Here is a 13,800-nt window from a genome sequence, read left to right as displayed (position 1 = left end):
CGTTCACATATAACAAACATAAAAATCATATTTGTATGTTATAGCTATAGTTTGCATAATTGCGCTTCTTAGCAAATTTTATATTTGCTATGGAGCTTTTGATTTGTATAATTCGCTACAAACATCCAATTTATACAAATTGTTTAGTTTTGTATAAATTCATTTATACATTATAATTTGTATAATAAGATCTGTATTTGTATAATTATAAGTTTATAGGACGAAAATATATGTATTTGTATTTCTATATACATTTTTTTCTCACTTTATACAAACAAAAACACATTTTATACCGAAATGTATAAAATGACTAATTGTATATCGAATCAGATGACAAAAAAAGGGAATGTTTGCTGCGAATTACAATTAAAATAAACTATGGTATAGCATTTAATTTGAATTAATAATTTGTTATTTCATACAATTTTTCCAAAAATATATTACTTTAGTCAAAGCCATGTCAAATCAATATTATTAAATAGACGGAGTATAAGGGTATAGTTACAAAAACATAATACTAATTTTGTGTTGAATTTATAAGGTGACACTTATCATGCATGTTTTGATTATTACTTAAATCTTAGTGTATCATATCGTTTAAATTCATCATTAGGTAACGACAGAAAGTCCCATACGTGTGACATTATATAATACAAAGAACAATACAATCTATTAGGATATTGTATTCATTAAAACAAGACATGTTATACCTAGAAATTACAATACAATACAACACATTATGAAACAATACCTAACAATCATCCAAACAACTAGGTGTGTTCACGGTTTGGATAAAAATCGATTCAAACCGAAAAACTGAACCAAGCTGATTAAATAAATCGATTTTTATTTGGATTAGGTGTGGTTTGGTTTTAGATTTTTGAAAACCGATAATATATGGATTGGTTATGGTTTTTTCGAAAAAAATCGAAGAAATAATCGAACCGAACCGACAAATTATATACATATATTTTATTATCATACATACATAATACATTATTTTTATAAACAATTTTAAAGATCTTATAGGTGTTTTCATCAAAATTTATTTATAATTTACTTATGAAAGAAAAAATGCGTAAGGTGAGAATATTTTTTGTATTGGTTTTATGTATATAAGTGTGTCTATGACAATTCTTTATAAGATTAAAAATATCACTGTCTCTTTCTTCTAGGACAAAATAATGAATTTTGAAGCTTTATTCATAATAAATTCAATGATTGAAAGTTTTTTAATGTCAGTCATTTTAACTATTTTCGTTTTAAATGGATTGTTATCACTTTTTTCATATTTTGAATGAATTGTTTATTTTATTTTTGTCTATAGTTAATAACCGAATAACCAAATCAAATTGAACCAAAACCGATAACAACAAACCGATAAATATATACTATATTTGGTTTGGTTTGGTTTTGATAATTTTAAAACTGATTAAGTTGGTTTGGATTATGACCAATAACTGATTCAAACCGACCCGTGAACACCCCTACAAACAACCATCAAGAGATGGTTTACCAGCAATGTGTGACTTTCCAACATGAATTCAAATTTAATCAAACTTCAATGTGGCTATGAGACGCGGTGAAAAAAATAAATAAATCCAAACACTATGTATCGCGCACTGTTGTGTCCTCGATTTTGGGCGGCGCATTCTCAGCGCGAAGCGAACGTTGCAACATCTAATTTGCGCTATTGAAATTTGAATCTGTTGTTCCAACAATCTCTCAAAGTAAAGCAATTTTCATGATTTCCTTTACATTTCATCGTCTCTACAGACTTCACCATTTTACAGCTTCTACCACACTACTCAATGGCCTCCTTTTCTCCCATCCTTACCATTTCTTCAACTTTAATAGTAACCCCTTTTGGCGCTATACCCAATTCAATTCTTTTACAACAAACCCATTGTCTTCTGATTTTGATTCAGTTGTCAAAAGGGTCTGTTCTTTAGTATCTGAATCATATTGTAAAGTTCAAGAAAATACCCATTTCAAATCTAGACATCCCAAGTTGAAATTGCCTATAGATTCTGAGTATTTGACTCAAGAACAGGCTATAACTGTTGTTGCTTCTCTTGCAGATGAGGGAGGGTCCATGCTGGCATTGAGTTTCTTTTATTGGGCAACTGGGTATGTGAAATTCAGGCATTTTATGAGGCTTTATATTGTTTTAGCTATTTATTTGATTAAAAATGGAAACTTTGAGAGAACCCATGAAGTGATGCATTTTATGTTGAGGAATTTTTGTGAAGTTGGTATGTTAAAGGAGGCTGTAGATATGGTTTTTGAGATGCAAAATCAAGGTTTGGTTTTGAATGCTGGGAGTTTGAATTCTGTTGTTAGTGCTGCTACTGAGATGGGGCATGTTGAGATGGCAGAGAAGGTGTTTGGTGAAATGTGTGACAGAGGGGTGTGTCCTGATTCGTTTTGTTTCGAGTCTATGGTTGTTGCTTATTGTAGGATGGGAAGAGTTGTAGAGGCTGATAGGTGGCTGAGTGCAATGCTAGAAAGGGGGTTTCTTGTTGATAATGCGACTTGCACTTTAATAATGAGCGTTTTCTGTGATAAGGGGTCCGTTAATAGAGTGTTGTGGATTTTTAATAAACTGATTGAATTGGGGTTGGCTCCAAATGTTATCAATTATACGTGTTTGATAAATGGATTGTGTAAGAAAGGCATTATTAAGCATGCGTTCGAGTTGTTAGAGGAAATGGTTAGAAAAGGTTTGAAACCAAATGTTTTCACTCATACTGTATTGATTGATGGTCTTTGTAAGAAAGGCTGGATGGATAAGGCTTTTAGACTATTCTTAAAACTTGTGAAGAGTGACAATTACAAGCCTAATGTGCATACATATACAGCCATGATAGCTGGATACTGCAAACAGGAAAAATTGAATCGAGCAGAGATGCTTCTGAGCAGAATGCAAGAACAAGAGTTGGTCCCTAATGCCAACACCTACACTGCTCTCATTGATGGGTACTGTAAAGTAGGAAACTTTGATGTTGCGTATAAATTATTGCGTGTGATGGATGAAAAAGGCTTGGCGCCAAGCATTTTTTCGTATAACGCTGTCATTGATGGCCTGTGTAAAAAGGGAAGGGTTCAGGAGGCTTATCAGATGCTGAAGAAAGGTATGCAAATTGGAATTTCGCCAGATTTAGTGACTTACACCATTCTAATGTCTCAGAGCTGCAAACTAGGAGATAATGGACAAGCTTTTGCTCTTTTCAGCAAGATGGTTAAAGCTGGTATCAGCCCTGATATGCATACATACACCACATTAATTGCTGCCTTGTGTAGGCAAAAGAAAATGAAAGACAGTGAAAAGCTCTTTGATGATGCTATAATTTTAGGTTTGATACCTACCAAAGAGACTTGTACTTCCATGATATGTGGATATTGTAGAGATAAAAATGTGGCCATGGCCAAGAAGTACTTCCAGAGGATGGGAGAATATGGTTGTGTACCTGATAGCCTCACTTATGGTGCTTTGATTAGTGGGCTTTGTAAGGAGTCAAAGTTGGATGAGGCTAGAGACCTTTACAATTCAATGGTTGATAAAGGTATTCCCCCATGTGAAGTTACACGGCTGACTGTAGCTTATGAGTATTGCAAGAACAATGAACCAACCATCGCGATGGGCCTCTTAGATAGATTAGAAAAAAAACTTTGGATTCGAACCGTATCTACCCTAGTCAGGAAGCTTTGCAGTGAAAAGAATGTGGATGTAGCTGCTCTATTTTTCCATAAACTGCTAGACAAACAGCAGAGTGTGGATCGAGTAACCCTTGCAGCGTTTATGTCGGCATGCTATGAAAGCAATAACTATGACCTTGTCTCCAGTATGAATGAGAGGATAACAAAAGATTTTGGTAAGACCCGTATGCTTTTTATTTCACTTGTTTTGCTGTCCATATTCTTGGGGTGCCTTGCTTTATGTGGGTGCCAAATTACTTGCACTCTTTGCGTTAGTATTGCAATTATTTTGGCCCCTTTTCATGCTAAAACTTTTTATTTTGAATTGATTTTGTTTATATTCAGCATATTAATTGTGATTTTCACTTACCCAGGAGAATCTACGGTAGAGTGACCTTGTGATTTACTGTACAACAACCAAAAGGCTATTTGGCAGGTGTGCAAGTAGCAAGTTAAAATGATTGCTTTATCCTCTTTAAGGTTAGAATCTCTCTGTAATTCCCATAAATGAGGATCAATTTTCTGCACTAATCTATGTCAGATTAGATTTAATGAACACGACAGCAAGAATTTAGAGAGCCTATAATGAAAAGATCCTTCCACCATCCATCATGTGGTATCATATTAGTTCCTTGATTCTTCTAGGTACCATTTCTATCTTTTAAATTGCGTGTTTCTTGAATAATGGTTCTCCTAAGTTATTGTGATAGAAAAGGTACTGGTAGCATTCTTTTGCTAATTGTTTTAAGGCTTCAAATGTTTTTGTTTCTTATGGGAATTTCAGAACTGTGGAATAAGATTATTGAATAATTTCATTCATGTCGTTCTATGTCATGTACATGGCTTTATATATACATAAAAGATTGTGGAATAGAATCACCTAAATCTTTATATTCTAGATTATCACAATTATCCTAAGATCTTAGAGGATCATATCTTGATATGAAGAATATCTTCTCATCTAGGATCACATCTTTGATGACAAGAATATCTTCTTGGAAATCCTCCATCAGCCAACAAGAACACTACTTAGTGGAATCATCTTTTCAACGGAAAACCTAAAAGAAAACTAAAATTATGCTCTACTCATCTACCGTCCAATTTGATAATCTAACTTCATTGTCGCAATGTTTTTGAGAAACAGATTTTTTTAACATATTGTTATTTTCCAGTTGCGTGAATATATGTAGTAATAATTAGAGTTCACCTGGGAAAATGTCAAATGAAAATTCAAATTAATATAGTAAAAGTAGTTTGTTATTTTTTTATACAATATGAGTTCTTCTATTGTGATTTTATAGCTATATAAACTTATTATTCATTTAGGTTTTCCATATGCTATCTTTAGTTCGTAAAAATGAAAAATTCAACTTGAATATTGGGCGGTTGACTCTCCTACTTCACGTCACATCATTCATTCGGACAGAGGGATATTAGTCTATATCAGCTTGACTTTATGGAGATTTGGTGTTGAGTCATTGACAGAATGATGTCAAGTAATTTGAGACTAACTGATTTAGAAAGGATGCCAAGTCATTTTGGTGGAGGGAGCAAAAGAAATCTTATTTTTGAGCAAGTTTGTGCTGTTCAGTGTTCACTCTAATTGAGCATGCTTATGAAAAGAAATACAGGAGAAACCATTTTCACCTTTTTAATATGACATTGGGATTTAACCTTACCTATCTCTGCTTTTACTTTGGCATTTCAAACACTTAATTTTTTTATCTTCAGTACATGTAATTCAGCAATGCTGGTATTTGCAGATAGAGCATTAAAGCTGTCCCCTCACACTACTTCTTGATTTGGGTAATGCCAAAAGTAAGAAGCAAGCGCTGGGTTAATTTACTGATTTGAACAGAAGCGTGTAGCTTTCTCAAAAGTCTATATTGGTTGGGCTATGTGGAAACTAGCTGCCTGTGGAATGGTGACCTCTACTCTTCCTTCTTATGCATTGTCATGTTAATAATTTAGTTATTCCAATGTAGATTGTAGAGGACCCTCTTCTGCAGTGTACACTGTTGGATATAGTGTTGTTTCCCTTAAATCGATTTGATGTTCCTGAAATCGTGTTTTTGGTTTTTTCAAGAAAAAGCCATAGTTAGTTAGGTTAAACTATGTTTTTCTCTTATCAGTAGTAACATTTCATTAAAATGAGGGAAGCACTAAGATGGTGCTAAATATTTACAGCTACACACTAGAACAGTTCCTTGGAAAACCCAAAAACACCAAGACAATGTGAGCAGTATGATAAGATGTGAAAACACTGGATCAGATCTGAAAGCAATATGTGGAACTATCTTCGCCAAGCTTACACTCGGTTTTTCATTTAGAGTGTTGGTGCCAGGATGTGTACCGTTCTGTTTCACCGTTGCCTAGTTTGAACTTGACAGACTTACTATTGAAATGGCTTGATGCAGTGCCTGCTAAGTTTTTAGGTCAATGTGAAGAGAAATGAAGAAGTAAAATCAGTTGATAAAAAATAAATTAGTCTTAATACTGAATACTCCAACTTGTATTGTAAACAATAAAATGTAGAAAAGTGGGACATACCATGCTGCTGCAATTTTTGCCCAACTGGATTGTGCTTAAAGAAATGAAACCCAGCTCCAACAGTCCTAATCTGATTTGTCATGTCTATTTGTTTTTATCTTGTAGATCTTGCGTTGACGCAAATGGCCAAGCTGAGGAAGATTCTTTTCCAGGGCAAGTTGTTGAATGGAATTCTTTACAGCAATGACGTGCTTGAAAGAGAAGCTCTTACAAACCTCCCTTGATATTAAAAGGAAGTTGACAATTACAGAAATGTTCACAGTAGGAAAATCAGGTATCTTTCTTTTCCTTTAATAATCACACAATCATTGTTCAGACAAGATTGGGAGATGAGGACAAAAGTTGTCAAAAAACTATTATACAGCGGGAGAGATTGATTAGGGTACAGTTATTTGACAGCAAATAGCAATCACCTTAGTACTTCCCTTCTTTTTAACGTACGAAGATGTTGGCTAGCTCACTATGCAGCTGTCAAGTCATATGCAATGGAAGGAGATCCAGGACCGTATAGCTGCTTGTACAGATTGTGGTTTTGGTTTCTCGTCATTTAAATTTTGATGCATAAACCTCTTCCGCAAGATCATGGTTAGAGAAAGTCCTCTGGTGTCGTCATTGCAGATTCTTGAGATTGCACATTACCAAGGATTTCCACATTTTTGTTGACAGAGGTGGTATGCATTGCAGGCTACATCAAACTGCCACCGCATTTGTCAACACATGAAACGTCTCCAGTCCAACAATCCATAGCATGTTCAAGCTATTTAGGTATCATGGATCTCAAACTTGCCTCCATTTCTTAACTGACACTCCAATCTTAAGTTCTTTCTCCGTCTCTCACCGAGTTTGTGAACAAGCATTTTACCAAGACTGGTGACTATCAATTGTATGTCGTAAATGAAAAATTCAAAACTAGTTGAGCCTCTCAATCATCATACTGGGAAAATTGTTAGGCAAAGGTACTTGGAGTGCATATAAAAAGTATCATTACATTGCCTTACGAATGTTGTTGTATTGTTTTATCTTTATTCATTTCATTCTTCCTTTTTGGTACTGTTAAGAACACCATGTATCACTTTTTCGACGAGAGGAGGCTTGATCTTTGACCTTCACTTGGGAAAATATTGTTGGGACAAAATATCAAAGGCTTCATGTGGAAGTTAATAATTGCAAATTATGGTCGAAATAAATTAGATGATACAAAGAAATTATAAGAAGACTTTATGTTTATAGTAAAGAAGGCTAATTAAATTGGCTGAGAACTTGAGAATGCTTGTACACAAATTTATCTTATTTTTGTGAGATAAGATATTATTTTACTAAATCCTCAATATAACGATGTATTACTAAAACACTATAGGACAAAATGAGATGATAATGGTAATTAAACAAAGCATGTGGTCACTAATGATGTGTCATATAAAGCAAAATAGAACTTTGGTATTATATAGCTTTTGTCTAACTTAATACATACTCCATTACGTCATCATACATTTGCCACACATCATTATTTATTTATTTATCACCAACTAAATTTGCCATCAAATTTGACCAAACTCAATAAACAAAGAAACATATTTATGATTTCAAGTTTGCTAAGAAATTAATTCTTTTTTACTAAAATTACGAATTTCAAAACACCCTAGTAAAACTTTCAAAGTCAAGTCTACTCATTCTTCAAAATTAGTCGAAAGATGATAAAATAACTTCTCAAAATAAAATTTTATATGTGAAACAAAATACTCTTCATCCTTAATCAGAGATTATAAATTTGAGCCCCTCAAAATACGGAGTCATATCATTTTATGGTCGATGTGAGACTTTCCGGCACAAATTCTCATGCACACTGAATGGAAAACCAACTTGAAAATTTTTGAAGACAATTTTTTAAAATCTGATCAAAATTTTATGACCAAATAGATATTTAGAGATAATTTTTTAAATTTTGATCCACAATCTACCATCAAATGCTAGTAATACCCATTTTGGCAAAAGATTAATATTTCCAATCCTTGGTCCAAAAAGAGAAAAAAATAATACTAGAAATTATGTCACCAACCAAGAGAAAAAGAACAAAAACAACATAACATTTTCCCACTTATTACTCTCTATGAATGTATAGAGACAAGATCATGACTAAAGGTGCCAATTTTCAAGATTCATAGTATCAACAATAATTAGCAATAAAATAGACTAACATGTACTACTTTGCAATTTTTATTTGATCATTTTTCATCTATATATAAGTATGAATTTTCCTTTTATAAACAGAACAATCCAACTACAAACACTGAGGCACACTTGTGTATTCCAACAGCTTTCTTTCAAGGTAAATTAACTTCATTTCAGTTCTTATCATTTTTCCAGCTACCCCCATATGGGGTACATGTGTTTATATGCACTTTAATATGTGTTGATTGGAGTTATGGGGGAAGTGGGTGTTTCTGCTTTTCTTCTCTGTGTTTGAAGGTTTTATGATTTTGAAGCTTTTTATGGATAGATGGCCAATTCATGATCTTAAAGGAATTCTTGAGTTTGTGGTTTATTAGTCCTAGATAGTTTTGTATGGTGATCAAGAAAAATGAAAAAAGAATGGATTTTTTATGTTCTTTTGTATAACTTGTGATTCTGGTACTTCAAAAAAAATGTGTAGGGGAAGGGGAAATGGGGGAGTCGAACCCTCGAGGAGGAAGTTCAGGTAGTCAATCAACTGAACTACTAAAATTCCCCGTGTGATTTTGGTTCAGAGGTTTAGCCGATTGTTTATTTTGTTAAGAGTCTGGTAGGGTTTACTGTTTTTGAGTTTCTTGAGGTTGATTTCTCATATGGTCACTCAATTATTAATAGTTATAGTTTATGATCTCAGAAAGTTACCTTCTCTAAGATAATAACTATTATTTGAATGACCATCTTAGAAATCAACTCGAATTTCTTGGTGGCCTTTTTCAGCAATTTGAGCAGGATCTCATAAAGAGAAAAGGATAAGAAAGGGAATTGGGATTCTGAATTTATAGTGTTTTGCGAGATTATTAGTTCATGTGATGAACAAAGAAATGTGTCTGAGGCTCTGAGCAAGAATGAGAAGGAATTTTTCGAAACAGAAAAGATAAATACAACAAGCAATGCTGTAACAAATATAACGAAACGGAAACTGTATTGTCTATTTTCTGCACAGTAGGTATATTTCTCTGTACAAACAGGAGCATGGTGCATATGTTAGTATTATTCAATTGGATATATTGACTGCATCATTTACATTTTCTCTAAATATTTTAGTGAACGTTGTGCGTGTTTTGTTGAAAAAATGACATCTTCTTGAGATGTAGTATCATGTTCAATTATGATTCTGGTGAAAGAGGATGAGTGATTATACTAACTCTCTGAACTTACTGGTCACTTCCAGCAAAGTATACGAATGGCTCGTTCCGCTCTGGATGAGATGTCAGCAACGGGTGCTTTTGAGAGAACTGCTTCAACCTTCCGTAATATAGTCTCAAGGGACCCCGGCTCCGTTTTTCCAGTGGAATCTGGGAGGTACCACCTCTACATATCATATGCTTGCCCGTGGGCATCAAGGTGCCTGGCTTACTTGAAGATTAAAGGCCTTGACCAAGCCATTGATTTCACAGTAAGAAGTTGAATGAACTTGTATCTTTGACTCAAGTTTGGACCCCTAACGATCTCTTTCCTTTGCGTTTGGCTTGCAGTCTGTTAAACCTATTTGGGAGAGGACGAAGGACAGCGATGAGCACATGGGATGGGTTTTTGCTTCATCAAGCACTGAGGAAGCAGGAGCTGATCTTGATCCTATTAATGGTGCCAAAAGCATAAGGGAGCTGTATGAACTTGCAAGTACAAACTATTCTGGGAAATACACCGTTCCGGTATTGTTTATCAATAATTAGAATCTTTAGTAAATTTATTTGTTTGCTCTGTTCATATTTTTGTTGATTGATGGTCTGGTTTTTCTCTAATAGGTTCTTTGGGATAAGAAACTGAAGACAGTCGTGAACAACGAGAGTGCAGAAATAATACGCATGTTTAATAGTGAATTTAATGATATAGCTGAGAATGCAGCTTTGGACCTTTATCCTCCTCATTTGCAATCCCAAATCAATGAAACAAATGACTGGATATATGATGGAATAAACAATGGAGTATATCAATGTGGGTTTGCAAAGAAGCAAGAGCCTTATGATGAGGTAATCACAAAGAGACTACAGAACTCGAAGGAGCCATTTGCTAAACATCTTAAACCTTAAAGAATTTCAATCAGTTCTATCCGAGGAAAAGTGATTACCTTTCTGTCCTTGCAGGCGGTGCAAAAAGTATACAAAGCTTTGGACAAATGTGAGGAGATACTGAGCAAGCAGAGATACATATGTGGAGATCAAGTGACTGAAGCAGATATTCGCTTGTTTGTCACCCTGATTAGGTTTGATGAGGTAAGTGAATGTTCCCTTATGGTCAAAACTAAATTATTGTCTTAGAAATATTACCAAAGGAGGCATCCAAGGATGTGGTCTAGTAGTCAATATAGTGGGTTGAAAATCACGAGGTCTTAGGTTCAAATCCCAGAGGGGGCAAAACCGCGTGGTGATTTCTTCCTATTTGGCTTTGGTGGACAGAGTTTACTCGGTACCTATGGTGGGAGATAGCAGGTACCCTTTGGAATTAAAAAACAAGAAATATACCAAAAGGGAAAATTTGGAGGGGATATTAAGGAAGGAGATTGCGTTTTTGCATATTGTTTTGTGTCTGGTATTATCACTGCATTGTCATTAGTGATCAATTGGCTTGAGCTATGTAGTTAAATCCTATATGTTCGAAGAGACGGCAACACTACAGAAAGATGGAGTAATAATCTTTCCAAATTTAGCGTTGAGTTGTTTGAAAATGCTAAAGCTTCATATACTTCTTTTTCCTACAACTTCAAAATTTATTAATGTGGCAATCTTCCCCTTATAGTGTGCTACTTCAGGACTTACCCTCCCTGAAGTGCATTGATAATTAGTCACTAAAACCAGTTAATCTTCTCATCACTGCAACTTATCTGTGAAAGAGTAGCCAGATGTTTGTCAAGTAGTCACACTAGTTGTTCGAAAACAGGCCTTCAAATAGTATTGCCCTTGCATTAGTCTGAAAAGAATTAGTAGCTGTAATGAAATTATTAATCTTCGATAGAACAATTCTTTCCACCAAAAAGGAAACAGAGAATAAAAGATTTCAATATATTAGTCCTCTGAATTTATGCTCATGGACTGTGAATGCTAAAGCTTTGGATTCCTCCTTTCTACTGCAACTTCCAAATTTGTTAGTGTGGAAGTCATCCCCTTCATAGTGAGCAAATCACATCAGTACATACCTTCCCAAAAATCTGAACCGTTCGGAAGTCCATTATATGATCAAAAAAACCACTAGATCACTGATCACCTCACATTGTAACCCTGCTGTAGAAGACGAGACATATATTTGTCAAGTAGTCATAAGGTAAGGTCTTGGAAAGTGATTAAACGATAGGCCTTTACAGTGGTCTGAAAAAGGATCTCCCATTCCTTAGGAATTGTGTCTAGCATTCACTAAGAGAGGACTCAAGATTTCCAGACTAAATTCATTATTACATAAATTCACCTAGCTAAGTCAGAGGCTCCCTTTGACTCGTAAGCTAACCAAAAAATTAAGAGCTGCAATTAAAGGCTTAGTGTTAGACTAAAACATTTAAACCCTTAGGTTAGGTTGTCGGATTATTTCATCATTCATATGGAGATAACCATGGATTTCTCATTGCCCTTAGTTTATACCGGGGACTTGTGTTGAGCCGATACTTGTTTATCCAAATTATGGAAGAGCTAACCAATAATATAGAAATTGAAGTTTCATGTAAATGCTATTTAGAGATGATAGTGTTAAATTGACAGTACTTGCTATTGGTCAATTAGAAGGTGGAACTAAGTAGTACGGAGCAGTAAGTGAGAACATATACACTGCAAGCATATGCTCTATAATAATGATGAAAGCGAAGTGAAATTAGACGGAATTGTAATATCTATGCTGAAAATTCAGAAATCTAGGCTCGGTCTTTCAAAAGAATGGCATGCTATAGGGAGATTGAAATAGAAGATTGATACTAGTGTTGTGTATGAGAAAGACAAGTTTTATGTTTGAGTTATTTCCTGTTAAGTTTTATGTCTGAGACAATGAGACTAGCTTTGTTAAGACAATGAGACAATGAGAAGGGACAAAGGACCTCACTCATCTCGTGTATGATTAATGACTTCGCCACAGAGAGAACATAATAAAACAGATCTCTTATCTAAAAAATGTTTATAAAGAACATTCAGAATACGCGTTGAGAAGTTTGTCTCTGAATATAAATTTTATGATTGCATGAGCATGGGGCAAATACTTTACTGTGGCCAAATTAACTGATGTTGGGCGTTCATCCCTTTCTTCGTGTGTTGATCCAAGTGGTGTTTGATAATTACAGGTGTATGCTGTCCACTTCAAGTGCAATAAGAAGTTACTACGTGAATATCCAAATCTGTTTAATTACACCAAAGATATTTTCCAAATACCCGGCATGAGCAGTACTGTCAACATGGAACACATCAAAAAGCATTACTATGGGAGCCATCCTGGCATCAATCCTTTTGGAATCATTCCCCAGGGTCCAAATATCGACTATTCCTCTCCTCATGATCGAGAGAAGTTCTCTAAGTAGGAATGGTACATAATCTGGGCATGCATTTCAAACTCCCGTCATCCTGCTCACCTCTTAAGATTTAAGGAGTGTGTGGAGTTGCTATAAGTACTGATGCTGCCTCAATCTTCGGCTTTTTACAGCGTAAAATTATCTAATAATAAGAGATGTATGTTGTACTAGTTTTTTTGTAAAGCAAGGAGTTGAAACAAGAGCTTCTGCTATATTTACCGTTTGTTCATCCTAAAAGTGTTTCTGTAGAGTTGCTACAACTTGTAGTTTCTCATGAATCTCAGTTTTATGCAGTGTTGAATTATCTACTAAATAAGAGATGTAAGTTGTGCTAGTTTTCTGTAAAAGCAAGGAGCTAAATGCGTCACGTGTTTGCTGCTACGTTTACTGCCTTAATGTAGGGATAAGATCTATGTACACACTACCCTCACCAGACCCCACTTGTCGGAGTACACTTGGTTTGGTTCGTTTTGTTTGTCCTTGTTGCATTTAAGGAAATCAATCTTGAATTTGAAGATTAAGGGAAAATTAACAAACTCAAGTTTTGAAAGGAAACAAATTGTTATAACATGATCAATCTGATAGTATGTTTGAAATCAAGTTACTTCTAAAATATTAGTTTTTGGGTGACATAACATAACTCTTTATAAAAGGATAAAATTCATCAATATTCATATTTATGGGAAACACATTAGTTTGTGCAATATGCATCAACTAAAACATGGGTTAGGTGACACCGTGCCACAGCGGGCTGATGTGGATGAGTCAAACGGACTAGCAGATCATCTGTAAGGACAAATAATATTTGGGGCATAGTTTGGGTTCACATGATATTTGAGGGT

The 13,800-nt window shown here is 34.7% G+C and overlaps 2 protein-coding genes across 5 annotated transcripts; both read left to right on the top strand.

Annotated features, from left to right (window-relative positions):
- Positions 1-1,651: 1,651 nt before the first annotated feature.
- On the top strand, positions 1,652-7,036 carry LOC125848626 (pentatricopeptide repeat-containing protein At4g19890). 3 transcript variants are annotated; one of them, XM_049528518.1, is made up of 4 exons: positions 1,652-3,875; positions 5,463-5,623; positions 6,355-6,523; positions 6,934-7,036. In XM_049528518.1, the coding sequence occupies exons 1-2, from the start codon at positions 1,745-1,747 to the stop codon at positions 5,498-5,500; spliced, it is 2,169 nt and encodes a 722-aa protein (XP_049384475.1). In that variant the 5' UTR covers positions 1,652-1,744; the 3' UTR covers positions 5,501-5,623; positions 6,355-6,523; positions 6,934-7,036. The 3 variants fall into 3 exon arrangements, with proteins under 3 accessions (XP_049384475.1, XP_049384476.1, XP_049384477.1); XM_049528519.1 differs by lacking the exon at positions 5,463-5,623 and adding an exon at positions 4,074-4,179 and having other exon boundaries at positions 6,355-6,997; XM_049528520.1 differs by lacking the exons at positions 6,355-6,523; positions 6,934-7,036 and adding an exon at positions 4,074-4,179 and having other exon boundaries at positions 5,463-5,618.
- Positions 7,037-8,286: 1,250 nt separating this feature from the next.
- On the top strand, positions 8,287-13,292 carry LOC125848633 (uncharacterized). 2 transcript variants are annotated; one of them, XM_049528541.1, is made up of 7 exons: positions 8,287-8,446; positions 8,518-8,575; positions 9,650-9,874; positions 9,954-10,130; positions 10,224-10,448; positions 10,563-10,691; positions 12,734-13,292. In XM_049528541.1, the coding sequence occupies exons 3-7, from the start codon at positions 9,662-9,664 to the stop codon at positions 12,965-12,967; spliced, it is 978 nt and encodes a 325-aa protein (XP_049384498.1). In that variant the 5' UTR covers positions 8,287-8,446; positions 8,518-8,575; positions 9,650-9,661; the 3' UTR covers positions 12,968-13,292. The 2 variants fall into 2 exon arrangements, with proteins under 2 accessions (XP_049384498.1, XP_049384496.1); XM_049528539.1 differs by having other exon boundaries at positions 8,340-8,446; positions 8,494-8,575.
- Positions 13,293-13,800: the final 508 nt, after the last annotated feature.

Source organism: Solanum stenotomum, chromosome 12, assembly GCF_019186545.1.
Source record: "Solanum stenotomum isolate F172 chromosome 12, ASM1918654v1, whole genome shotgun sequence".
NCBI lineage: Eukaryota > Viridiplantae > Streptophyta > Magnoliopsida > Solanales > Solanaceae > Solanum > Solanum stenotomum.
Note: the sequence above shows the minus strand (reverse complement) of the source record. Positions and strands in the feature narration are given on the sequence as shown.

Bases quoted from the DNA above. Each gene is read 5' to 3' on its own strand.
- LOC125848633 (XM_049528539.1), top strand. From the start codon at position 8,495: ATGAATTTTCCTTTTATAAACAGAACAATCCAACTACAAACACTGAGG. The intron at 9,875-9,953 runs GTAAGAAGTTGA...TTTGGCTTGCAG, and splicing joins ACCAAGCCATTGATTTCACA to TCTGTTAAACCTATTTGGGA. The intron at 10,131-10,223 runs GTATTGTTTATC...TTTCTCTAATAG, and splicing joins CTGGGAAATACACCGTTCCG to GTTCTTTGGGATAAGAAACT.
- LOC125848626 (XM_049528518.1), top strand. From the start codon at position 1,745: ATGATTTCCTTTACATTTCATCGTCTCTACAGACTTCACCATTTTACA. The intron at 3,876-5,462 runs GTAAGACCCGTA...TGGTATTTGCAG, and splicing joins GAGGATAACAAAAGATTTTG to ATAGAGCATTAAAGCTGTCC.